General features: G+C 53.4%; 1 protein-coding gene and 1 long non-coding RNA gene across 2 annotated transcripts; one reads left to right on the forward strand and one right to left on the reverse strand.

Annotated features, from left to right (window-relative positions):
- Window positions 1–1,071: 1,071 nt before the first annotated feature.
- On the forward strand, window positions 1,072–17,997 carry LOC111589773 (protein MATERNALLY EXPRESSED GENE 3-like). Its single transcript, XM_035961218.1, has 4 exons — window positions 1,072–1,110; window positions 1,444–1,569; window positions 16,936–16,999; window positions 17,728–17,997. Exons 1-4 carry the CDS (start codon window positions 1,072–1,074, stop codon window positions 17,907–17,909), a joined length of 411 nt encoding a protein of 136 aa, XP_035817111.1. The 3' UTR covers window positions 17,910–17,997.
- Window positions 17,998–22,677: 4,680 nt separating this feature from the next.
- On the reverse strand, window positions 22,678–24,954 carry LOC118472906 (uncharacterized). Its single transcript, XR_004851361.1, has 2 exons — window positions 24,512–24,954; window positions 22,678–23,732 (listed from the first exon to the last, which is right to left on the reverse strand). It is a non-coding gene; the product is annotated as an uncharacterized lncRNA (long non-coding RNA).
- Between the last annotated feature and the right edge of the window lie 2,302 nt (window positions 24,955–27,256).

Consider the following 27,256-nt stretch of genomic DNA (forward strand, 5'->3'; position numbering starts at 1 on the left):
TCCTCTATCCTCGTCTTTCCCTTCGGCGACCACCTCATCATCTTGGGCCCACGGGCCGACTCTGACCGTCTTCGTCTAATTTTATCTAACCCTGTCTACCACCCATCTAACTCTGTCTAACCCTATCTCGTGCAACTCGCCGCGCAGCTGTCTCTCTCGCTCGGCCAGGACAAGAGCCATCGTGAAATTGACAACCACCTCTCGCGCCCTCTCCTTTCTATACATACCCTCTCCTTTCTATACAATCGTACACCCCTGCCATGAACCCCTTCCCTCTTCCTTCTCACACATGAGCAGCCCACGCGTTTTCCTCTCTATGCATTGTGCCTTCATGGTCTAAGGGGCCGCCTCGTCGTCTTCCTCGCGTCGTCGGAAGAGCAGCCCCATCGTCTTCCTCGCGTCGTCTTCCTCTTCATTGCGTGCCTGCTCGACTGTTCTTCATGTGTAGGTGACAAATCCTCTCCTTCTCCCTCTTCTTCGCCTCCTTCTTCCTCGTCACTACGCAAACATCATGGCGGCCAAGGAGCTCGCACCAATCTCCCTACTCACCTAGCGACGCAGCTGGCCTAGCCCCTCATCGGTGCGGCCTGTCGTGGCCCACGCAGCTAGCCCGCCTCGCCCCCAGCCGAGCTCGTGCAGCCACCCTGCGTGATCCCTGGCCAGGCCGATGTCTAGCCGAGCCTTCCCTGCCACGACACACCCTTGTATGTTGCTGATGCGCACTGCTCAGCCCCGACTCGGCGAGCAGACACCACCGCCGTCAGCCCCACCCGCCATAGTGCATGCCTCGTCGGCATTGCGCCCGCTCCGGCAGGCCAATCTGTTTTCCTACTATGGCCGTTCGTGCAGTATGGAATAGGAAAAAAAAAGGAAACCACCCCGTGTGGCCCCACTTGCATGCTCATTCGTTGCCTAGCGCCGCGGCGCGATCTTCTCACTGCACACACGATCGTAGCACGGAAAGGAGAACCGCCGTAGGCCCCTGCATGTTCCTTCCTATACGATATCCTCATTGCACGTAATGTGTGTGGGAAAGAAAACTGACAGCCACGTATTAATGCCTGGTTGGCCATGTGCAATGCCATTCCATGTGTGGCCACACTAGATCCGGTCAGTTTTTCTGTGTCTTCAAACCCGTGGCCATCCGTGTGGTAAGTTTTAACCAATGAAAATACGCAGCATCACATTAAATGCGCAAAATATTAATTTTTTCAATATATTTTACGTCGCAAACATGATTTGACTAGTTTCAGTCGCGTTAACTTTGTAACCTCGTCGTGTACGAGTCAGTAGCATTGTTTTGTCGTAAACATGTTTTAACTAATTAATTAATTATTTGTTAGTCTGATTAAAACTAATTTGTAATTAAATATTAGCATGATTAATGTCAGTGTAAATGTTTTCAAACTAATACTTGTTTAGTATAATGTCGTTATCTGTTAGCGAGTATCAAGCGTCGTCACACTATCTGCGCACATCGTCACGCTGCTCACGCGTGATGTGCTCGTTGACGTGCAGATTCGCGCGTCGTTCACGCTGGTCGCGCACACTGTTTCGTGCGTCGTCCGCGTGCTATGTCGCATGTGGACGCGCGTCGTTCACACGCTGTCGTGTTGTTTCGCACGTCGTGATTTCGCCTCGCTTAGAATCTCTCTTTTTAATTAAATTACTTATTTAATGATAGTTGTTCGTGTAGCAGATTAATCGAACTAAATAGTAGATATAATTTATATTTGATAAAGTCGAATTAAATGTTATAGTTAATACCTGTTTGGCATAAATGCGATAACTTCTTGACCATAGCTCCGATTTCCGCATTTCTTTTCCTCGCGCCACCATAGAAGCGAGCTTTATTTTTTTATTGTATGCTTTATATTATTTTATCTTGTATGATGTAATGTTCTTATGCAAATATATGTTTGCTTGTGCTTGTTTGTCTTCGTTGTGCGTCGCTAATAGATTGCGATCTGTTCCTGAGCTTCGAGGAATCGACAATCAAGATTTGGTGAACCTCTGGTCCTGAGATGAAGTTCTTTGAGTCCTACGAAGTCGAAGACCCTGAGCATTGGTTTGGTGAAGGCAAGTGTCCTCTTTGCCGTCGTGCCGTCAATGGGCTCGGTGTATGCGGCTCGCTCTGCCGAGGGTGGATTGCCCCTTGGGGAGGAGTGCGGATCATTTAGGAAACCTAATGGGCGGCTACACCCTTAGGGAATCTTTGTAAGGGCTTCGTAGTGAATCCTTGGCCATTCACCTCGAGAGTGAATAAGGGTCTTGCAAGCCCGGGCTAGAGAGGGAATCACGGCTTGTGGGTAAAGTGCGCAACCTCTGCAGAGTGTTATGAAACTAATATATCAGGCGTGCTCGCGGTTATGAGCGGCCTTGGGAGCTCCATTGATTAGAGACACATTGAATCAGGACTACTTTGTTTACAGATGATGATGAGGATAATGCTGGTTTCAATTGTGATTATGATTATGTCGGCGTTTCGAGACAGGGGAGTCCCTAAGCCGACGAGTGAGTGTGCTGCGTGCCCCAGCCTAGATGGGTCGAGCGCGTGGGCGAGCGCGAAGGGGGGAGAGGCGAGGTGGCCGGAGACGGGCGTGAGAGAGGTGGAAGTCCCGCGGCCTTCGTGTTTGTCCCGCGCCCAGGTCGGGTGCGCTTGCAGTAGGGGGGTTACAAGCGTCCACGCGGGTGAGGGAAGCGAGCGGCCCCAAGAGAGCGCCTGTCCCGTCCTCGGTCCCGCGCGGCCAACCTTCTCTAAGAAGGCCCTGGTCCTCCCTTTTATAGTCGTAAGGAGAGGATCCAGGTGTACAATGGGGGGTGTAGCAGAGTGCTACGTGTCTAGCGGAGAGAGAGCTAGCGCCCTAGGTACATGCCAATGTGGCAGCCGGAGAGGTCTTGGCACCTTGCTGGCGTGATGTCATGGCTGTCGGAGGAGCGACGGAGCCTGGCGGAGGGACAGCTGTTGGAGCGGTCGAGTCCTTGCTGACGTCGCCCTGCTTCCGTAAGAGCGCTGAGAGCCGCCGTCGTCACAGAGCTCGTGGAGCGCCATCACTGCCCATCCGGCGGAGCTGGCCGGATGGGACGCCGGTCTTGTTCTCCGTGACCCGAGTCGGCTTGGGGTAGGATGATGATGGCGCTTCCTGTTGACGTGGCGGGCCTGTGCCCTAGGTAGGGCGATGTGGGGGCTCCTCCAAAGCCGAGGTCGAGTCTATCTTCCGTTGCCGAGGCCGAGCCCGAGCCCCCGGGTCGGGCGAGGCGGAGATCGTTTGGCCGAGGCCAGGGCAGAGTCCGAGCCCTGGGGTCGGGCGAGGCGGAGTTTCGTCGTCTTCCGGGTCTTAGCCCGAGTCCGAGCCCTGGGGTCGGGCGGAGCGGAGTTCGCCGTCTTCCGGGTCTTAACCCGAGTCCGAGCCCTGGGGTCGGGCGGAGCGGAGTTCGCCGTCTTCCGGGTCTTAGCCCGAGTCCGAGCCCTGGGGTCGGGCGGAGCGGAGTTCGCCGTCTTCTGGGTCTTAGCCCGAGTCCGAGCCCTGGGGTTGGGCGGAGCGGAGTTCGCCGTCTTCCGGGTCTTAGCCCGAGTCCGAGCCCTGGGGTCGGGCGGAGCGGAGTTCACCGTCTTCCGGGTCTTAGCCCGAGTCCGAGCCCTGGGGTCGGGCGGAGCGGAGTTCGTCGTCTTCCGGGTCTTAGCCCGAGTCCGAGCCCTAGGGTCGGGCAGAGCGGAGTTTCCCATGGTGCCTTCGGCAGGGCCTGACTGCCTGTCAGACTCACTCTGTCGAGTGACACTGCAGTCGGAGTGGCGCAGGCGGCGCTGTCCTTCTGTCAGACTGGTCAGTGGAGCGGTGGAGTGACGGCGGTCACTTCGGCTCTGCCGGGGGGCGCGTGTCAGGATAAAGGTGTTAGGCCACCTTTGCGTTAAATGCTCCTGCAACCTGGTCAGTCGGCGCGGCGATTTAGTCAGGGTTGCTTCTAGGCGAAGCCAAGGCCTCGGGCGAGCCGGAGGTATGTCCGCCGTTAAAAGGGGGGCCTCGGGCGAGACGGAAGTCTCTCGAGGTCGGCTGCCCTTGGCCGAGGCTAGGCACGGGCGAAGCGTGATCAAGTCACTCGTGTGGACTGATCCCTGACTTAATCGTACCCATCAGGCCTTTGTAGCTTTATGCTGATGGGGGTTACCAGCTGAGAATTAGGCGTCTTGAGGGTACCCCTAATTATGGTCCCCGACAGTAGCCCCCGAGCCTTGAAGGGAGTGTTAGCACTCGCTTGGAGGCTTTCGTCGCACTTTTTTGCAAGGGGACCAGCCTTTCTCGGTTGCATTTCGTTCCGGTGGGTGCGCGCGAGCGCACCCGCCGGGTGTAGCCCCCGAGGCCTCGGAGGAGTGGTTACACTCCTTCGAGGTCTTAATGCCTTGCGTAATGCTTCGACTGGTCTGGTTGTTCCCTCATGCGAACTGGCCGTAGCCCGGGTGCACGGTCGGGGCCCAAGCTCTCGGGCTGGTATGTTGACGCTGTCAACGGTTTGGCCGGAGCCGGGTTTGCGAGAGCAGCCCCCGAGCCTCCGCACAGGGCGAGAGGACGATCAGGGACAGACTCGACTTTTTACATACGCCCCTACGTCGCCTTTCCGCAAGGAGGAGGGGGGGAGTGCGCCATGTTACCCTCGATGGGCACCGAACATGGTGTCTCCGGTGAGCTGCAAGCGGGTAATCCGAGTGGACGTCCGTGCCCCGTTCGTTGGGGGTCGGCTAGGGGCCCAGAGGCACGCCCAAAAGTACCTGCGGGTGATTTGCCGGACCCGGTCCCCTGGCGACGGGGTCCGAGGGCTCGATGCCTCCCTCCGATGGGATTCCGTTACAAGATCGTTCCCGCTGGTCTCGGAAATGTCCTAGGGTACCTCGGGAGCGCAGCCCGAGCCTCGGTTATGTATCGAACGTACCCCTGGTCATCCCTCGCTCGGCGTCTGAGGCGACTGTGAACCCTTCGGGGGCCAGCCTTCAAACCCCTGATCAGTAATGGGCGCGGAGCCCGAGTAGCCTGAGGCGGCCATGGAACCCTTCGGGGGGCTGGCCTTCGAACCCCTGACCAGTAGTGGGTGTCGGGCCCACTCGATCTGAGGCGACTGTTGAACCCCTCGGAGGGCCAGTCTTCGAACCTCTGATCAGTAGGGGGGGCTCGGAGCCCGATTCCTTCGCGGAGAAGGATCCTTTTCGGGGTATCCCCCTTTCCCGGTCCCTGTTGCAAGAGATAGAGAAAGAGGAAAAAGGAAAAGGATACGAAATCGAACGACGTGGCGTACCTTTTTTTTGACGCGGTCATTACGGCGAAGGCGAAGCGTCGTCCGCTTCTCCTGCCAGAATCGCCGCCTGTCCCGCCGTGGAGTTAATGCGACGGGGCGAGTGGTTGGCGGGGCGGCCGTTGCGTGTGCGTGAGCTGTTCGAGGAACGGGTCACGGGTGCACCGTCATCACGCCGTGAGAGGAGGCACCCTTGCTGTCCCCGGACGGGACGTGAGCCTAGCCGACGACGTGACTGCGGCCCCCGCCCGCCTGCCACCGTCATTACTGCCGGCCCACTTTCAGCCGCATTGACCGTCGCGCCAGGCTGGCGCCGCTGTGTCGTGCGCTGGTCGCCTCGAGTCGCGGCACAGGCTCCGCAACCGAAGAGGCGCGACGGTGGCACAAGTGGCGGTGCGGTTGCTTGCATGCAGCAACTGGCGCGCCGGTTGCTTGACGCGTGGGCCTGGGCCTCCAAGCTGGCGTGCCAGAAGTCAGAGAAGTGCGTCCACCTGGCGCGGTTGCATGTCGCCTGCATGGCTGCCCGCCCCTTCCGCCCGTTGGTCTGGGCAAAAGTGGGGGGTCGCTTGTAACCGCTGGGCGGTTGTGCGCACCATGCGCGGCGGTTTGGCTTCTTCTGCCCTGAGCCGGTTTGCATGACATGCGGGACCCAGCCCCCGAGTCGCAGGGGAGGGCCTTGGAGCGTGTTGGAGAAGACTCAGCCCGTGGCGTCTGGGGGCGCACGTAGGGAGAGTTGCCTTTAAAAGGAGGGAGACTCCTTTCAGAAGGCAACCATGTCTTCTTCCTCCCTTATGCGTCGTGTCTTTCCATCTTCCAAGCCCCCGGATGGGGGGTATCCGCCGCCTTTCCGCCTCCTCGTTGGAGGAACGCAACTCCATGGGAGTTGGTACCTCTCATCCATCGTTCGGCTTCAAGGATTTTCATCACGCAGCTCGGTCGCACCCCTCCACCGGCGGTTGCCCGAGATGGCGACCTCCGGCTTGATGGTGGGGGAAAGCGAGCCGGGCTGCGGCTTCTGCCCCTCCCTCAGCCTCAAGGATTTTCATCACCAAGGCTGGGGAGGGGAGAGTGCCGAGTTGGGTCGGCCTCTGCGCGGGCGGCGGCTCGCTCCTTCACTCAGTGATCGGAGGGAAGGGCGGCCATCGTCCGTGGCACTGGCAGCTGCAGCGTGCCTGGCTTTCGGGCGCGAGTGGCTTCGGAGCCGCTCGCGGCGCCGGCATCCACCACGGCAGCTTGAAGAGGTTCTGCTGCCGGCGAGATAGCCAGGGCCGGCCACGAACTGACCTCCAACTCTACGGCCTTCTGCCCGTCCTTGCCTCACGAGTTTTGGCGCGGGCGGGGGCCTCCTGGCAGCAGCGTCCGCCCTGAGGTCAGTGCTGCCGCTGTTCGACCCCCCGGAGCAGAAGTCGTCGTCGTCGCCGCTGCTGGAGCAGGTGACGGCGTGCCGTTCGTCGGCCTTCCGTTGCTCCGCAGGCCTTCCCCCTCGGAGTGGGGTTGTTCGTACCTGCGGAGGGGGAACCGGAGTTCCGTTTGTAATGGCACTTCGAATGCCATTGTTTTTTGTTCATTGTGGCTGTCGAGGCCTGAACATGTATGTAATTTTGGCGCGGAGCCGTGTTTTTTCCTCATTTTTGAGCACTAAGTCTCGCCTGTTGATTATCTGAACCGCTTCACCAAGCATGAGTCGCCCCGTGTCAAGGTGACGAGTGAGGTATCTGTATCCCGGAGGCGTAGGAATCCCTCGGCTCGATCGGCCTTGTTGTCTGGGGCTCCTCTAGCTTAGTTAAAGACACCCCTCGGCCGCTCTTCGATGAGCCGAGGCCAGGGGTAGCGATATCAGTATGAACAGAGGCGGAGTTGGCTCGAGAATGGGAACCTGGTTGGCCGGAGCCTAGCCGGGTTGTCCGTCAGCGGAGCCGACGCCGGAGTCAATCAGCCGAGGCCTCGGGTCGGGCTGGCGCCCTTGGAAGCCGGTTGGCCGAGACCCCAGGGGTAACCGGCCGAGCCGCCTGCTCGGGCCGGATTCCCGGAGAAGTCCTTGATCGCGCCGCCGTCCGAGGCTGGGTCGGACTTTGCTGAAGACGTCGTCGATGCCGAGGGTGCTACGGCTCCCTTCAGCGTGAAGACCCGAGCCTGTAGGATCAGATCGTCTTGTAGCGTGTGCCTTCTGCGGCCGCCGAGGCCAGAAAACACACCCTCGCCGTGCTTGCAAAGCTGCGTCTTTTTTCCTCTTGTTTCGAGCATCTGGACTCTCTGTCGGTAACAGGGATGTTTGTGTGAGCGAGAGTTGCTTCTCGCGGAAGGGACGAGTGAGGTATCCGTATCCCAGAGGCGTGGGAGTCCCTCGGCTCGGTCGGCCTTGCCGCTTACGCGTACTTTCACCCGTCCATGAGGCCCTGTCCCCGACTTAGTCGAGAAAGCTTGAAGGACTGCTTCGGCAGGAGAGCTTCCGAACGTGAAGACTTGTTCGGTCCACGGAGTCGCTTTATCCGAACGCGAGTTACTTATCGCAGAAGGTGATGAGTGAGGTATCCGTATCCCGGAGGCGTAGGAGTCCCTCGGCTCGGTCAGCCTTGGCTGCTTACGTGTACTCCGTCGTTTCCAGGATCCGCTTTCCGAAGTAGTCAAGAAGCACGAAAGAAATCCTGCTAAAAAGAGATCCTTTTTTCGAGAAAAAATTCGACGCAGAGGGGGTCTCCCCCCTTTTAGCCCCCGAGGGGGGGTCGGGCTTTGCCGAGGCGAGGCCGACCCTTCCTTGATGACTAAACTTTGCGTTGGTGCGAGGTATGTGAATAACTTGAAAACATCTTAAGGGTAGAAGCGACGTAGCTGTTTGATGTTCCAAGCGTTGCCGTAGATCTTGCCCTGATTGTTGGCCAGCTTGTATGTTCCGGGCTTCAGAACTTTGGCGATGACGAATGGCCCCTCCCAGGGGGGCGTGAGCTTGTGCCTCCCTCGGGCGTCTTGCCGCAGCCGAAGCACCAGATCGCCCACCTGGAGGTCTCGGGACCGGACCCCTCGGGCGTGGTAGCGTCGCAGGTACTGCTGGTACCGCGCCGAGTGTAGTAAGGCCCTGTCCCGAGCCTCCTCCAGCTGGTCCAGCGATTCTTCTCGGCTAGCTTGGTTGCTTTGATCGGTGTAGGCCCTCGTCCTCGGGGAGCCGTATTCCAGGTCAGTGGGCAAGATAGCCTCGGCCCCGTAGACCAGGAAGAACGGCGTGAAACCCGTGGCACGACTCGGCGTCGTCCTTAGGCTCCAGACCACCGAGGGGAGTTCCTTCATCCATCGCTTGCCGAACTTGTTGAGGTCGTTGTATATCCGAGGCTTGAGCCCTTGTAGAATCATGCCGTTGGCACGCTCTACTTGCCCATTCGTCATGGGATGAGCCACGGCGGCCCAGTCCACCCGGATGTGGTGATCCTCGCAAAAATCCAAGAATTTTTTGCTGGTGAACTGGGTACCATTGTCGGTGATGATGTTGGTGAAGAACGCCACCGCCTGCTCAGACCTGATGCTGTTCAGGGGTCGGACTTCGATCCACTTGGAGAATTTGTCGATGGCGACCAGCAGGTGCGTGTAGCCCCCGGGCGCCTTCTGCAAGGGACCGACGAGGTCCAGACCCCATACAGCGAAGGGCCAGGTGATGGGTATCGTCTGCAGAGCCTGAGCGGGCAGGTGGGTCTGCTTCGCATAGAATTGGCACCCTTCGCAGGTGCGGACAATTCTAGTGGCGTCAGCCACCGCCGTCGGCCAGTAGAAGCCTTGCCGGAAAGCATTCCCGACAAGGGCTCGGGGCGCTGCGTGATGTCTGCAAGCCCCCGAGTGTATTTCTTGTAGTAGTTCCCGACCTTCGGCGATGGAGATGCATCGCTGGAGGATGCCCGAGGGGCTGCGATGGTAGAGCTCCTCTTCATCGCCCAGCAAGACGAACGACTTGGCGCGTCGCGCTACCCGCCGAGCCTCGGCTTGGTCGGGGGGTAGCTCTCCTCGACGGAGATATTGCAGGTACGGGGCCTGCCAATCTCGATCAGGCGTGGCCCCGCTCTGCTCCTCCTCGACGTCCAGTGCCTCGCCCTCGGGGGCCGAGGGTACCTCGGGCTGAGCCGAGGGTGCCTCGGGCTGTGCCGAGGGTGCCTCGGGCTGTGCCGAGGGCGCCTCGGACTCGGGAGCATCGTTGGTCTTGACGGAGGGTCGATGCAGATCCCGGGAGAAGATGTCTGGGGGGACTGTCGTTCGCCCCGAGGCTATTTTAGCCAGCTCGTCCGCAGTCTCGTTGAAGCGCCGAGCGATGTGGTTGAGCTCGAGCCCGTAGAACTTGTCTTCCAGGCGTCGAACCTCATCGCAGTAGGCCTCCATCTTCGGGTCGCGGCAGTGGGAATTCTTCATGACCTGGTCGATGACGAGCTGCGAGTCGCCGCGGGCATCGAGGCGTCTGACCCCTAGCTCGATGGCGATCCGCAACCCGTTGACCAGAGCCTCGTACTCAGCCACATTATTGCATGCCGGGAAATGGAGGCGCAGCACGTAGCGCAGGTGCTTTCCGAGGGGCGAGATGAAGAGCAGGCCCGCGCCGGCTCTTGTCTTCATCAGCGACCCGTCGAAAAACATGGTCCAGAGCTCCGGTTGGATCGGGGCCGTCGGCAGCTGGGTGTCGACCCATTCGGCCACGAAGTCCGCCAACACCTGGGACTTGATGGCCTTCCGAGGTGCGAACGAGATTTTTTCGCCCATGATTTCCACTGCCCACTTTGCGATCCTGCCCGAGGCCTCTCGGCACTGGATGATCTCCCCCAGGGGGAAGGATGACACCACAGTTACCGGATGAGACTCGAAGTAGTGTCCTAACTTCCGCCTCGTCAGGATCACAGCATACAACAGCTTCTGAACTTGTGGGTAGCGAATCTTGGTCTCGGACAGCACTTCGCTGACGAAGTAGACCGGCCTCTGAACGGGCAATGCATGCCCTTCCTCTTGCCTCTCGACCACAATCGCAGCGCTAACCACCTGAGTGGTCGCGGCGACGTAGACCAAGAGGGCTTCTCCATCTGCTGGGGGCACCAAGATAGGCGCCTTTGTAAGGAGCGCCTTCAGGTTCCCGAGGGCTTCCTCGGCCTCAGGGGTCCAAGCGAAACACTCGGCCTTCCTTAAGAGGCGGTACAGAGGCAGACCTCTTTCGCCGAGGCGTGAGATGAAGCGGCTCAGGGCCGCGAGGCATCCCATGACCCTCTGTACACCTTTTAAGTCCTTGATGGGTCCCATGCTGGTGATGGCTGCGATCTTCTCTGGGTTGGATTCGATGCCTCGCTCGGAGACGATGAACCCCAGGAGCATGCCCCGGGGCACCCCGAAGACACACTTCCCAGGATTGAGCTTGACGCCTTTCGCCTTGAGACATCGGAATGTCACTTCAAGGTCGGAGAGGAGATCGGGAGCCTTCCTTGTATTGACCACGATGTCATCGACGTAGGCCTCGACTGTGCGTCCGATGTGTTCGCCGAACACATGGTTCATGCACCGCTGGTACGTTGCGCCCGCATTCCTCAAACCGAACGGCATGGTGACGTAGCAGTACATGCCGAACGGCGTGATGAAAGAAGTCGCGAGCTGGTCGGACTCTTTCATCCGGATTTGGTGATACCCTGAGTAGGCATCGAGGAAGGACAGGGTTTCGCACCCAGCGGTGGAATCCACAATTTGATCGATGCGAGGCAGAGGGTAGGGAACCTTCGGACATGCTTTGTTGAGACCAGTGTAGTCTACACACATCCGCCATTTCCCCCCCTTTCTTCCTCACAAGCACAGGGTTGGCAAGCCATTCGGGATGGAATACCTCTTTGATGAACCCCGCTGTCATTAGCTTGTGGATCTCTTCGCCAATCACTCTGCGCTTCTCCTCGTTGAATCGGCGCAGAGGCTGCCTGACGGGTCGGGCTCCGGCCCGAATATCCAGCGAGTGCTCGGCGACATCCCTCGGTATGCCGGGCATGTCCGAGGGACTCCACGCAAAGACGTCGGCGTTTGCGCGGAGAAAGTCGACGAGCACTGCTTCCTATTTGGGGTCGAGCCCGGAACCGATCCGGATCTGCTTGGTGGTGTCGCCCCTGGGGTCGAGTGGGACGACCTTAACCGTCTCCGCTGGCTCGAAGTTGCCGGCATGGCGCTTCACGTCTGGCACCTCCTTGGAGAGGTTCTCCAGGTCGGCGATGAGGGCCTCGGACTCGGCGAGGGCCTCGGCGTACTCCACGCACTCCACGTCGCATTCGAACGCGTGTTTGTACGTGGGGCCGACGGTGATGACCCCGTTGGGGCCCGGCATCTTGAGCTTCAGGTAGGTGTAGTTGGGGACGGCCATGAACTTTGCGTAGCATGGCCTCCCCAGTACGGCGTGATAGGTTCCTCGGAACCCGACCACCTCGAACGTCAGGGTCTCCCTTCGGAAGTTGGAGGGCATCCCGAAGCAGACGGGGAGGTCGAGTCGTCCGAGGGGCTGGACGCGCTTCCCAGGGATGATCCCGTGGAAGGGCGCAGCGCCTGCTCGGACGGAGGACAGATCGACACGCAGGAGCTTGAGGGTCTTGGCGTAGATGATGTTGAGGCAGCTGCCCCCATCCATCAGGACCTTGGTGAGCCTGACGTTGCCGACGACGGGGTCGACGATGAGCGGGTATTTCCCCGGGCTCGGCACATGGTCGGGGTGGTCGGCCTGGTCGAAGGTGATGGGCTTGTCGGACCAGTCTAGGTAGACTGGCGCCGCCACCTTCACCGAGCAGACCTCCCGGCGCTCTTGCTTGCGATGCCGAGCCGAGGCATTCGCCGCATGCCCTCCGTAGATCATGAAGCAGTCGCGGACCTCGGGGAATTCTCCTGCTTGGTGATCTTCGTTCTTGTCGTCGTCGCGGGCCCTGCCACCCTCGGCGGGTGGCCCGGCCCTGTGGAAGTGGCGCCGAAGCATGACGCACTCCTCGAGAGTGTGCTTGACGGGCCCCTGATGGTAGGGGCACGGCTCCTTGAGCATCTTGTCGAAGAGGTTTGCACCTCCGGGGGGCTTCCGAGGGTTCTTGTACTCGGCGGCGGCGACAAGATCCGCGTCAGCGGCATCGCGTTTCGATTGCGACTTCTTCTTGCCTTTCTTCTTGGCGTCGCGCGGAGCAGACGCCTCGGGAGCCTCTTCCGATGGGCGGCCCTGGGGCTGCTTGTCCTTTCGGAAGATAGCCTCGACCGCCTCCTGGCCAGAGGCGAACTTGGTGGCGATGTCCATCAGCTCGCTCGCCCTTGTGGGGGTCTTGCGGCCCAGCTTGCTCACCAGGTCGTGGCAGGTGGTGCCAGCGAGGAACGCGCTGATGACATCTGAGTCGGTGATGTTGGGCAGCTCGGTGCGCTGCTTCGAGAATCGCCGGATGTAGTCCCGGAGCGACTCCCTCGGCTGTTGCCGGCAGCTTCAAAGGTCCCAGGAATTCCCAGGGCGCACGTATGTGCCCTGGAAATTGCCGGCGAAGGCTTGGACCAAGTCGTCCCAGTTGGAGATCTGCCCCGGAGGCAGGTGCTCCAACCAGGCGCGAGCAGTGTCGGAGAGGAACACGGGGAGGTTACGGATGATGAGGTTGTCGTCGTCCGTTCCACCCAGTTGGCAGGCCAGGCAGTAGTCCGCGAGCCACAGTTCCGGTCTCGTTTCCCCCGAGTACTTCGTGATAGTGGTCGGGGGTCGGAACCGGGTCGGGAATGGCGCCCGTCGGATGGCCCGACTGAAGGCCTGCGGACCGGGTGGTTCGGGCGAGGGACTCCGATCCTCCCCGCTGTCGTAGCGCCCCCCACGCCTGGGGTGGTAGCCTCGGCGCACCCTTTCGTCGAGGTGGGCCCGACGGTCGCGTCGATGGTGCTCGTTGCCGAGGTGGCCCGGGGCCGCAGGCGCAGTGTTGCGCGTGCGCCCGGTGTAGACCGAGGCTTCCCGCATGAATCGGGAAGTCGCAGCATGAGGTTCCGAGGGGTACCCCTACCTTCGGGAGGCAGTGCTCTCGGCCCGTCGGGCCGCAGCGCCTTCCAGGAGATTCTTGAGCTCTCCCTGGATTCGCCGACCCTCGGTGGTTGATGGCTCCGGCATCGCGCGGAGGAGCATCGCTGCGGATGCCAGGTTCTGGCCAACCCCGCTGGATGCGGGCGGCGGCCTGACCCTGACATCGTTGGCGACGCGGTGCTGGAGACCTTGGGGTAGGTGACGTATTTCTCCGGCCGGGGATTGGCCCGCCCATACCTGCCCGACGTCCCGACGGATCGGCTCAAGCGCTCCTGTTCCCTCGTTGAGCCTGGCCTGCGCCTCGCGGACTTGCTCGAGTTGTGGGTCGTAACCCCCCGCCGGAGCGGGGACCACAGCTAGCTCCCGTGGGATGTCGGCGCGAGGCACCGGCCTAGGAAGATCACCGTCCTCCGGCATGCCGAGATGGTTGCCTTCGGAGGGATCCCCTAGCTCGATGTGGAAACATTCGCGGCTTGGGCCGCAGCTCTCGTCGTCAAGGCTGCGGCTTCCGTCGGAACAGTCGGAGAGGCAGTAGTCACATGCGGTCATGAAGTCCCGCATGGCACTGGGGTTGCCTAGTCCGGAGAAATCCCAACAGATGCTGGGATCGTCATCTTCCTCGGACCCAGAGGGCTCGTAGGTTGAGACGTCCGTCAACCAGTCCCAAGGCGACCGCATACGAAACCCCAGTGGGGTTGCACTCGCCTCAATGAGAGCGCTCGCCAAAACGAGGTCGTTTGGCGGGTTGAGGCCGAGTCGAAATGACGTAAGACGGGAGTTAGTCGGTACCTTTTGGTCGACGAGGAGCGACGTAGTCACATCGGGGACTGGTTGCACCATCATCCCAGGTACGAGGGCGACGTCCTGTAGGCTTTCCGCGAGCGCGCTGGCGTCGTCTTCTTGCTCGGGGTCAGCGTGTCGCGGGGGGACGGCGCTTGCCTTTGTCTCGAACGCGAGGTCGACGTCCGGCGTGCCTTCCATCGGGGCGTCGGGGGCGTCGATTCGCTCGACGGCCGACGGAGCGCGGCCTCCCGCTTGGCCTTGATGGCCCCGCCTCTTCCTCCGTTGGCGGGGGAGAGGACGGAGCGAGCTCGAATGTTGTTCTTCCACCACGCGGGGAAGGTGTCGTCGATTCCGCCGCCGGCGGGCGGGTTGTCGGCCGCCATTGTCGTTGTCGCGCGGCGGTGGAAGGAGTATCATGTCGTAGCTGCCGTCGAAGGACATGAACTCAAGACTCCCGAAACGAAGTACCGTCCCGGGCCGGAGAGGTTGCTGGAGACTGCCCATCTGGAGCTTGACGGGAAGCTGTTCGTCAGCACGCAGCAGGCCCCTATCTGGCGCGCCAACTGTCGGCGTTTCGAGACAGGGGGGTCCCTAAGCCGACGAGTGAGTGTGCTGTGTGCCCCAGCCCAGATGGGTCGAGCGTGTGGGCGAGCGCGAAGGGGGGAGAGGCGAGGTGGCCGGAGACGGGCGTGAGAGAGGTGGAAGTCCCGCGGCCTTCGTGTTCGTCCCGCGCCCAGGTCGGGTGCGCTTGCAGTAGGGGGGTTACAAGCGTCCACGCTGGTGAGGGAAGCGAGCGGCCCCAAGAGAGCGCCTGTCCCGTCCTCGGTCCCGCGCGGCCAACCTTCTCTAAGAAGGCCCTGGTCCTCCCTTTTATAGTCGTAAGGAGAGGATCCAGGTGTACAATGGGGGGTGTAGCAGAGTGCTACGTGTCTAGCGGAGAGAGAGCTAGCGCCCTAGGTACATGCCAATGTGGCAGCCGGAGAGGTCTTGGCACCTTGCTGGCGTGATGTCGTGGCTGTCGGAGGAGCGACGGAGCCTGGCGGAGGGACAGCTGTTGGAGCGGTCGAGTCCTTGCTGACGTCGCCCTGCTTCCGTAAGAGAGCTGAGAGCCGCCGTCGTTACAGAGCTCGTGGAGCGCCATCACTGCCCATCCGGCGGAGCTGGCCGGATGGGACGCCGGTCTTGTTCTCCGTGACCCGAGTCGGCTTGGGGTAGGATGATGATGGCGCTTCCTGTTGACGTGGCGGGCCTGTGCCCTAGGCAGGGCGACGTGGGGGCTCCTCCGAAGCCGAGGTCGAGTCTGTCTTCCGTTGCCGAGGCCGAGCCCGAGCCCCCGGGTCGGGCGAGGCGGAGATCGTTTGGCCGAGGCCAGGGCGGAGTCCGAGCCCTGGGGTCGGGCGAGGCGGAGTTTCGTCGTCTTCCGGGTCTTAGCCCGAGTCTGAGCCCTGGGGTCGGGCGGAGCGGAGTTCGCCGACTTCCGGGTCTTAACCCGAGTCCGAGCCCTGGGGTCGGGCGGAGCGGAGTTCGCCGTCTTCCGGGTCTTAGCCCGAGTCCGAGCCCTGGGGTCGGGCGGAGCGGAGTTCGCCGTCTTCTGGGTCTTAGCCCGAGTCCGAGCCCTGGGGTCGGGCGGAGCGGAGTTCGCCGTCTTCTGGGTCTTAGCCCGAGTCCGAGCCCTGGGGTCGGGCGGAGCGGAGTTCGCTGTCTTCCGGGTCTTAGCCCGAGTCCGAGCCCTGGGGTCGGGCGGAGCGGAGTTTCCCATGGCGCCTTCGGCAGGGCCTGACTGCCTGTCAGACTCACTCTGTCGAGTAACACTGCAGTCGGAGTGGCGCAGGCGGCGCTGTCCTTCTGTCAGACTGGTCAGTGGAGCGGTGGAGTGACGGCGGTCACTTCGGCTCTGCCGGGGGGCGCGTGTCAGGATAAAGGTGTCAGGCCACCTTTGCATTAAATGCTCCTGCAACCTGGTCAGTCGGCGCGGCGATTTAGTCAGGGTTGCTTCTAGGCGAAGCCAAGGCCTCGGGCGAGCCGGAGGTATGTCCGCCGTTAAAAGGGGGGCCTCGGGCGAGACGGAAGTCTCTCGAGGTCGGCTGCCCTTGGCCGAGGCTAGGCACGGGCGAAGCGTGATCAAGTCACTCGTGTGGACTGATCCCTGACTTAATCGTACCCATCAGGCCTTTGCAGCTTTATGCTGATGGGGGTTACCAGCTGAGAATTAGGCGTCTTGAGGGTACCCCTAATTATGGTCCCCGACAGATTATGATTATGGTTTTTGGTATTCCTTCCGTTTGGAAAGAGTACTTTTGGGTTAACAACTTGGGTTAATGTTAAAACCTGGCTATCTACTAGTAATAATTACCTGATCAACTAAAAGAAACTGCTTGACCTTAACCCCACATAAAGCTAGTCCACTACAGCCAAACGGGACATTTGTTGAGTACGTTGATGTGTACTCACCCTTGCTTTCACAAAACACCAGGTTGCCTTTGGTGCAATCTATGCTCAGGTAAAGAAGGTGTCGAGGTGGATCTCCAGGAGTTCTAGGACTTCGACGAGTTTGAGGATTAGTCTAGCGACCTCCCCCAGTCAGCTGCCTGTGGTGGGTTAATTTACGTTGGATACGTTTCAATTCTGTGTACTTTGATTTATATTATATAAATGACTCTAGTCTTTAATATTATTACTTACTCTTTATTGTTATTCAAAGCATTGTGCTATGATGAGTCATTTATGTAATCGCTATGTACGTGAGTTCTGATCCTAGCACGTACATGGTTCGCATTCGGTTTACCTTCTAAAACCTGGGGTGACAGGTGGCATAGCAGGAGTGGAGGGCAGCGACGGCTGCATAGCTCTGCGTGCAGTGGCTTGCATTTTTTGCTCCTCGTTGGCGATGCGTGTGCGACCATGAGCTCTCGACACAAGCAGGTAGTAGTAGAGCCAGAATTGTAACCTTGGGTTTTCCCACACCTCAAATAGATATAGATATAGGGATATAGATAGATATAGCAAATTCACCAAATAATATAGGGGTATAGATATAGATATAATAAGGGGTATAGATATAGATATAGATATAGATATATAGAAGATATAGATAGATAGATAGATAGATAGATAGATAGATAGATAGATAGATAGATAGATAGATATGATAGAATAGATAACTTACAATTTTGTCTAAAAGAAACTAAATCACTGCTAAGTTTGGAGTAGCATATCTTTGGTGAATACTTGCTAGTGAATTGGTTTCCGCTATAGTATATATATATATAAGTATACACTCTTCTAGGATTATAGTATATATATAAGTATACACTCTTCTAGGATCAATCGTGAGGAGTTCATTAAATTGTCTTGCGACATAAAGTACAGAAAGAGGGTGGATGCGCTAGTGTTTTTCTCGTTACTTCTCCTCGGATACTTTGCTGCTCATGCACATGGGAAGGGTAAGTGAAAACTATACAGACATGTGTGTACATGTTTAGATAGATCTAGACAATTTAGAAGATGTTATTATATGATACTGTGTGTGTATCATGGCGAATTGCTAATGTATCGCAATCCCCTGTGTTAAATTACTCAAATAATTTTGAATGTAATTATTCTCGAGGCATTTGTTGGTAATAGAACTCTTATCCTATACCTTCTACTAGGTCATGTCACAGATGATGTCGGTGTTTCTACTCCAGCTAAAGAAGGAATTATGCAAGGAAACGGAGCACGATGCATTGTAGGGTTTCCTCCATGCAAAGATAACAAGTGCTACTGCTGCATTGGGGGGCGAACTCATGCTCGCTACTCTACGATGGCTGAGTGTAGACATGCCTGCTTCTAAACAAAAATTAAGATCGTTGTTATTATATACATTGTAATGGTAGGTAATGCTATTAATAATATATGGGAATTTTAGTTTTGGTATTATACTTTTTTCCAATTCTCAAAATTTAGTCAAAATCTAACCAGTTTTTTAGAGGAATTAAATATAAAGTATGTTTCCCTATAAATTTTAATGAAAAAAAGTATTAGAATGCTTTGGGATGCCTCCATCAGCTCGCGGATGCAGTTGCGGATAGACAACGGTATCGGTACAAATCACACTACACATAATGAGGACGTTTCTAGGAGAACGTGCATTCGGTCACGTTAGTGGAAAAATCCTGAGTAGCAGTAGTTGCCTCCCATATCGGTGTCAACACCACGAATGTTTCGTGCGACACAGAAGGTTTGCGGCTTGCTGTGGCATTAATCCGGTTGCGGCTTGTACAGTATTTTGTCTCTATGGATTGCAGCTGCAGCCGTCCGAACAGCTGCAGGTCCTGTGGTTACAGGGCAGCCGAACAAGTCGTTGGTGCGAGGTCGGAGCAGTGGCAACCTGATGCTCAAGGTGGTTCCAGATGTCCACTCAGACAGATGCTAGAGGCTTTTGGATGCGACATGCCTCATCAGGGGAAGTGGATCCTAAAGCTGATGTTGTCCGCTAGGAGCAGGGTGCTCCAAGCCAAGAAACATCTCAGAAAGGGAAGGAGGTGGCGCCGAACGAGGGTGGATCAAGCGACGATCGCAATAGGTCACCCGATTGGGGAGACTCCTCACAAATAGTAACGATATGGTCATTAGGACCTTTTGGGGGCACATGGCACGGTCATGAGAGTTAGACTTCCTTGTTAGACTTTCTTTTTTTGTCACATCCTTACATCTATTTTCTCAACCCTATGACGTCAGCCCCTTGTAGCACCCCGAAAATCCAAACCTAGAAAATTTCTCAAACTCGCTCTAAATTCAGAATGAATTTTAAATTTTGTTTCAAAATGTTTTCTTGCGAGTTGATCTCAACAAAGAAAATATAGTGGTCTGCCTTATCTCTGAAATTCTTTTCAAAATATCCTACAAATATTTCCCTAGTGATCCCCTCAAATTCTTTTCAGAAATACTGGCTAAATGTTCCACCGATATTTCTCCAAATATTTTTCTCCTAAGAAATACCCTCGGAATCACTTTTAAAATCCCTACAAATATTTTCTTAATAATTTTCCTTATGCTCATACGTATACATACGCCTCCGGGGTCATACAGTGAGCTCTACAAGCTAATTTCACTTATCCATAGCTAATACATGGTTTATCCCTCACTAATCATCGCCTCCTCCCACTAATCCTCGACTCCTTCGCCTAATCCCCCACCTTGCCCATTAATAAAGGGGCAAGGGGCCCACTCATGCCATCCCAAGCCATTTCATGGCTACTCAATCCCACTCACTAACTTACTCCCACTCCCACTCCCACACAAGCACAACACGCGCACAAGGATCGTTTGTTTGTTCATTCAATTGTTCGTCCAAATGTTCATAGTTCATTCGTTCGTTCCTCCGATTGTTCGATCATCCATCCGATAGTGCATGGTTCATTTGTTCATCCGTCCGATCATTCGAGCGTTCGTTCGTTCATTTGTCCAAATAATCTTTGTCCGGCCATTATACTGCCAAAATTTTGATCACTCATTCGTCCGATCGTTCATCCGTTTGTTCATAATCCATGTTCATCGTTCGTTCCTATGAACTATTCATTGTTCGTTCATAATACCTATTCATCGTTCGTCCAAACGAACTATTCATCGTTCATCGGATAATTCATAATCACTATTCATCGTTCATCGGATCGTTCATCCTACTAACCATCGTTACTTATCATTGTTCATCCGATCGCCCAAATATTCAACTACTCATCCATCATGATGATGAGCTCACCTAAAACCTGCCAGACAAATATCTCAGCCATACAAACTCTGGTGACTGTGATTTTCCTTCTAGTTAGAACTTCACGATTAGTCACCCATCCCAGAATTGCTCTAAGTTGAGAACGCTTAACTTCGAGGTTCTTTCGAACCAGGCTTTCAAAAAGAAAGGCGAACCATGTTTGTATAGATATGTAGCACCCCGAAAATTCAAATCTAGAAAATTTCTCAAACTCGCTCTGAATTCAAAATGAACTTTTAAATTTTGTTTCAAAATGTTTATTTGCAAGTTGATCTCAACAAAGAAAATATTGTGGTCTATATTCTCTCCAAAATTCTCCTCAAAAAGACCTACAAATATTTTCCAAGTGATCCCTTCAAATTCTTTCAGAAATATTGCCTAAATATTCCAAATATTTTTGTAGTTTGTTCATTCGTTCGTCCAAATAATCTTTGTTCAGTCGTTATGCTGCCGAAATTCCGATCGTTCGTTCGTCCGATCATTCGATCGTTCATTTGTTCATAATCCCTATTCATTGTTCGTTCATACGAACTATTTATCGTTCATCGTTCGTTCATAATCCATATTCATCGTTCATCTTTCGTTCATATGAACTATTCACAGTTAAACGGATCATTCATAATCATTATTCATCATTCATCCTACTATTCATTGTTACTTCGATCGCCCAAATATTCAACTTCTCATCCATCATGATGATCAACTCACCTAAGACCTACCAGACCAATATCTCAATCATACGGACTCCGGGGACTATGATTTTCTTTCTAGTAAGAACTTCCCCTTTGGTCACCCATCCAAGAATTGCTCCAAGTTGAGCACGCTTAACTTTGAGGTTCTTTCGAAACAAGCTTCCAAAAAGAAAGGCGAAACATGTTTGTATGGATACACCATCAATCTTATAAAACCTGGCCCAAGATAGCACAGCCCGTCCAGATGAGAATATCACAGTATTCCAGCTGTTTGGGTGCTGCCTTACTCTTGTCCGACAACAGAGAAGGTAGGAACAATTGCCACCAACATAAGTATCTGCTCATGAACAGTCCAGAAATAATTCATGGCACTTTGCTTCCAAATATCTCTAAATATTCTAATTTTGGAATATTCTAGGAATATTGCTTTTCCCTTTTCCTTTTATATTCCTATGATTATAAAAACCAAAACTCCTTTGTCCAGTCTCTCATTTTGACAGTTCTGATTTCTAAATTCTTATCAAATTACCCTCTATCCATCCATGTAATTCCGTAAGTATGGTTCATATTCTAGAAAACTCCAAAAATAGTCTTGTCCCATATTTCACCTATAATTTTCTATCCAGACTGATTCTTTCACCACGATTCTCATAAACAGTAAACTCTACCATACTAAACCATACACACCCATCTATAAATACCTCTAGAGAGTTACCCTCTCCCTTCCACACCCTCAACAACCTGAGCCAAGGCAACCACCCCCCGCACTCAGTTACCTTGCTCTGCCACTACACTTCTAGTATTGGTCCACCTCCAATACACTCTTTGGGTAAGCATCTCTACTCCATCAACACAAACTATACTCAAAACTATATTCACCCATCTACCACCATTCCTGACCACTATAATGAATATTTGTTGATATACTTGCTGATTTGTATGCTTGCTTGTTCATGCTATGTAGTTATCGGAGCGTTCATGCTGTCTCGTGAAGGCCAGTTCTGCAAGTCTACGCCAGACGGTGGAGCCAGAAGCCAATTCCACGAGCTCTCACCCTTTCACTGGTTAAAGCATGGCAAGCTCATTGGATCCCTTTGATGCATAAATTACATGTGTTTTTCAAAGACAATCATCAGCATGTTATTTTATGCATTATATGATTTTTCTGCTAAGAGACATGTTAATATGGCAACCCAGCCTTAGAACTTTGCCGCAATTCATCTTTATACTCCTTAACATTTTTGTTACAAAAAGGTTTGAAAAAAGGTGTGAGTTTTTCAAAATAAAATGTTTTTCAAAATGTGTATGATGAAGGGTTATCACCCTTATCACCTTTGAGTGGGATGATCAGGGACTCCTCGGTGTTGGGTGGGCCTTAAGGTGATGGCTCAGCCGGGTTAGGTGTGAGAATGAAGAATTACCCCTCTCATATAAGGACCGGTATGCCATTCTTCATGTCTATAGTCTTATCAAGTACAACCACTCTAGACCATATGGGCAGTCGCTTGATCCAAACTTGCACGGTCGGCACCCTAGGGTTATGTTGGCTGGCGAGCACCGGGAGGACAAGGAGGGGGAAAGTTTTGTCCTGGTTTGGGCATGGAGGTGGCCATGTTACTTTTGGTATAACTGTTAAGGTAAAGACATGTAGGGGATGAGAGAGTTTCGGTAATCCGATCTCACGACGGTGAGATTGTAGAAACCGGACTATTGGGTGAAGTGTACACCTGTTCACAGAGTTTCAAAACCTATTCAATAGTCCGCGTCCACGGATATGAATGAGTTATGACTTGGTTTGACAATTAGTATGTTGTTTTCCAAAAATGCTTTTGACAATTGGTTTCAAAAGTTCTGATGGTTGAGCTATGAGCTATGCTGGACGGGAAGTCCAATAGCTGTTTTTGAAAATGAAAATGAAAACCGTTGGGAAATTATCGAGATTCCTGGATGGTTTAGTCTAGGGGATTTTGTTCTATATAAAAAAATTCCAGCTCCTTTGGAAGAGGAAGCATTTTCAAAAAAGATAAAATGTTTTACAAAATAGCCCTAAACCCTAAACCATAAACCCTACTGCATAGAGAACTGTAACACCCCACTGGTCGCACAGAATGGATAATACCATAAACCTCATCCACTAAACTTACTCAACACAAGAGATGTAATAAAGAAAGAATATAAAGCAAGAAAAAAAAATCCGGCAGCACCTCCTTTGAAAACTAGCATAACAAGGAGGGGAAACATGAAGCTCATACAAGATATAAAGACATATAATTCACATAGTAGAAACTGTAATGCAAAAGTGGTAAAACCTAATTATGACCCAACTGAAGTAAAACAAATGGGATAAGAAACTCAGCCCACCCCAAAATAAACGCTCAACCAAGAACAAAGCAATTCACTAGACTTGTCCAACTCTGATTATCAACATTATTAAATGGTGGTTCCTTTATTAAAAGTGTAGTGGCCGTGCTGCTACATCCCCTTTATTCCCCAAAGCAGAAATTAGGTGCCTGCATCAAACAATGCAAGATGTGAGATAACACATCTCAGCAAGTAAACATAACAACAACAAGTAGGCCATTGTAAATCAACTGTGCTTACACAACCACGTGTTCAGAACTTCTTTCTTTTCTTTTGAACAGTAAATTGCAGCAAGTATACAAGAAACTAAAAACTCAACGCCAAGTGGAATCACCATGCACAAGTCCAAATTATCCACATCCACATAATAGATTCAACACCTCTCCCATGAATGCACATGGCTACAAATGCAATAATGACTTCTGCCTCCATATCTCTAAGGATATGAAGCTGCACCATACCCCTTCTTGGGCAACATATGATGCTCAATGTACCGGTACGGTCGGACCATAAGATCGCGACAAAACTTCAATGCAATGGATGAGGAGTGCATTATGCATGACAACATCATAAGTTCTTCCCAAATAAAAATGTGCTAGGCATTTACTTCCAACCATTCCACATAATAACCACTTGAGTAACATAATCAAACCTCGAACTCAACATATGAAATCCATGAAACATGAACATTTTCAAATGATGGTACTCAAAAGAAAATATTAAATTGAACATGATAGCACAACATAAACAAGTATAAGACTCCTCATCTGACAGACGGAATAACCATCACAGTTTTACTTGCCTTCACCGAAGTTTGGGCAAAATCCCTAAGAACGATCCGGAAGTCCACCACCTGTTTTGACACCCAACTTAGTGCACCAAATTCACATAAAAAAACTCAAAGACAACACCGCACCTACGTGCAGTCTCAACCCCGCCGCGGTAACAATTCTCCCCTCACTAACCAAACTGCAGCGGCGCTGCTTAACAATTCCATAACTTAAAAATTAGGACAGCAGTGGTGTCAAACAAAAACTTCAGAGACAACTACATAAAATTTCCCACAAGTTTTATATACAACTCATGATTAAATTCTAACATCTAATTACCTCTAAACGGTCCACAAAATAAACCCTGCAATCTGTTTTTTTCTGATTTGGGCAGCGACATACTCGGATTCAAACAGCGATAACTTTTAAAATATAATTCCGATTTGAGCGCATAAGTACTTGTTGGAAAGAATAGAAAAAGCCCTACATGATTATCATACTGATTAACACTAATTACTCCCGAAAAATCCCCAGAAACTGCTAATACTTCTGCTATTCATCACTCTGAAAAATCTGTTTTTTTTTGGACTGCCACACACCCGGATTCAAACGATGATAACTTTTAATTTATAACTCCAAATTGAGCGCATAAATACTCGTTGGAAAGGTAAAACAAAGTTCTACAAGATCCCCAAATTGATCCCCATTAATTCTTCACGAAAAAACCCTAAAAACTGCTAGAACTTCCACTGTACACCCACCACGTAAAATTCTGGACAGCCCCCCTCTATCTAATCGCAAACGCAACATCTAATCAATTGAATCGCAGCGCAAATGAACAAGGGATGAACACAAAAATCACCTTGGGTTCTCCCCCTTTCCTTCCTCCCTTCTTCCCTCCACCAAAACGGTTGGAGAATCGCACCACGAGACGACGATCCGAGCGGCAAGGATTGACACCTTGGGAGGAGGGGATTGAGGGGGGGGGGGGGCGGCTAGGGTTTGGTGGCTGCAAAAATTGAGAGAGAAGGAGATGGGCAGGGGGGCGGCGGCCAAGGGGAGGAGGAGAAGTGGGGGGGCGGCTGCACATGGGGGGGGTTAGGAGGGAGGCGGCTAGGGTTTGGGAGGGTTAATGGGCCGAAACACCTATTGCGGCCCAACTAACCCACGCGACAGCTCCCGACCGCAACGCTAGCGTCAAACCAAATAAATTCTACTGCCGTAGTTGTGAATGTTTTCCACAAAATTCCAAATCCCCAAAACAACAACCGGATGAGGAAAAAAAACAAAAAAGAACAACCCCCAACTTCTCTTCTTTGCAAACCGGGTATCACACCTCTACCCCTCTTAAAAAGAATTCGACCTCGAATTCTGACGCTTCTATCGGAATGACAAAAGAAAAGATTAGTGAATCAACAACACTTACCCACAACGAAAAGTTCCGGGTACTTCTGCCGCATCAGCTCCTCAAGTTCCCACGTAGCCTCGCGCTCAGACTGATTAGTCCATAAGACCTTGACATACTTAATTGATCTCTTCCTCAACACACGCTCCGAGAATTCCAATATACGCACCGGACGACAATCCAGAGTCAGATCCTGCTGTACCGCAATTGGTTCCATCTCAATTTGATGGTCCGGATCCCGCAAGAACTTCCTCAACATAGAGACATGAAAAACCGGGTGTACCCCTGCCATGGAATCCGGCAGCAGCAAGCGATAAGCCAGGCTGCCCACTCGGGCCAAGATAGTGAACGGTCCAATGTATCTCGGGCTGAGCTTCCCAGAGACACCGAACCGAACAACTCCCTTAGTGGGTGATACCCTGAGAAGGACTTGGTCACCCACAGCAAATTCCAGATCCCGCCTCCTCACATCAGCATAACTCTTCTGACGACTCTGAGCTGCCAAAATATTCTGACGAATTTCCCGAACCTTTTCAGAAGTTTGCTGAACCCAATCAGGACCAACCAGGGATCTCTCTCCCAAAGTCTCCCAGCACAGAGGAGAGATACACCACCTGCCATACAAAGCCTCAAATGGTGCCATCTTGATGCTAGCTTGGTAGCTGTTGTTATACGCAAACTCTGCCAGAGCAAGATGATCCTCCCAGCTACCCTTCCATGACAGAACACAAGCACGCAACATATCCTCCAAGGTTTGGATTGTTCGCTCTGACTGACCATCCGTCTGAGGGTGAAAAGCGACACTAAGTGAAAGCTTGGTGCCCAATGCACTATGGAGACTCTCCCAGAATTTGGATACAAATTTGGAGTCTCGATCAAAAACAATAGAATTAGGTACCCCGTGAAGCCTGACAACTTCCTTCATATACAAGGGAACCAAATCTGAAGCTGAATTTGTGGTCTTCATGGGAATAAAATGCGCAGACTTAGTCAAGCGATCCACTACCACCCAAATAGCATCCCTGCCACGAGGGGAACGAGGTAGACCCACCACAAAATCCATGGTGATATGCTCCCATTTCCACTCTGGAATTTCCAATGGCTTCAGCAAACCTGCAGCCGCTTATGTTCGGCCTTCACGCGCTGACATACTTCACAGGCGGCCACATACTTAGAAATGTCAACCTTCATCCGCTTCCACCAGAAGTTTTGCTTCAAATCTTGGTACATTTTGGTTTCGCCAGGATGGACAGTGTAAGGCGTTTTATGAGCTTCTCGTAGGATATCCAGCTTCACCTCTGATTTCTGAGGCACACAAAGATGGCCCCTGAAACGAACCAAATCATTCTCATCAATGGTGAACTCCCGCGGTTTACCATCACCAACCCTTTTTTGAGCTTCCTGCAAAAGACGATCCTGCAGCTGAGCCGCACGCACTCTCTCCATAAGAGAGGATTGAATAAGCATCTGAGTCTCCTCGCTAGCGGTGCCGACATAACACAAAGCGATCCCCAAACGGTCCAGATCAGCGACCAACGGCAAGGCCACCTTTGGAACCCCGGACCTGCTAAGGGCATCCGCCACCACATTAGCCTTCCCCGGGTGATAATGAATGGACAAATCATAGTCTTTAATCAATTCTAGCCACCGACGTTGCCTCAAATTCAGCTCCTTCTGAGTAAAAATATACTTGAGACTTTTGTGATCGGTGAAAATGTCACAAGCCTCGCCATAAAGGTAATGCCTCCACGACTTTAGAGCAAAAACCACCGTAGCCAATTCCAGATCATGAGTTGGATAATTCCCCTCATGCTTCCTCAACTGCCTTGAGCCATAAGCAATCACTCTGCCTTCCTGCATCAGCACACAGCCAAGACCGATACGCGAAGCATCCGTATAAACTGTGAAACGCTTACCGCTCTCAGGCAAAGCTAGGATAGGGGCGTCCACCAACTTGCTCTTCAATGACTGATAACTGACCTCGCATTCGCCGGACCAGACGAAGGGAACACCCTTCTCCAAGAGCCTAGTCAAAGGCTTAGCAATGCTGGAAAAATTTGGTACGAAGCGCCGATAATACCCAGCAAGCCCCAAGAAACTTCGGATTTCAGAGACACTAGAAGGTCTCTTCCACTCCACCACAGCCGCAACATTCTTGGGATCAACCGCAATACCCTGCTGATTAATCACGTGCCCCAGGAA

This window comes from Zea mays, chromosome 7 (genome assembly GCF_902167145.1).
Source record: "Zea mays cultivar B73 chromosome 7, Zm-B73-REFERENCE-NAM-5.0, whole genome shotgun sequence".
Classification (NCBI taxonomy): Eukaryota; Viridiplantae; Streptophyta; class Magnoliopsida; order Poales; family Poaceae; genus Zea; species Zea mays.

What these genes read in the sequence shown, in the direction of transcription:
- LOC111589773 (XM_035961218.1), top strand. Translation starts at nt 1,072, where the DNA reads ATGTGCAATGCCATTCCATGTGTGGCCACACTAGATCCG. An exon ending in GTGTGGCCACACTAGATCCG is followed by an intron (nt 1,111 to 1,443) that starts GTCAGTTTTTCT and finishes GTTATCTGTTAG; the next exon opens with CGAGTATCAAGCGTCGTCAC. An exon ending in CTGTTTCGTGCGTCGTCCGC is followed by an intron (nt 1,570 to 16,935) that starts GTGCTATGTCGC and finishes CTCTGCGTGCAG; the next exon opens with TGGCTTGCATTTTTTGCTCC.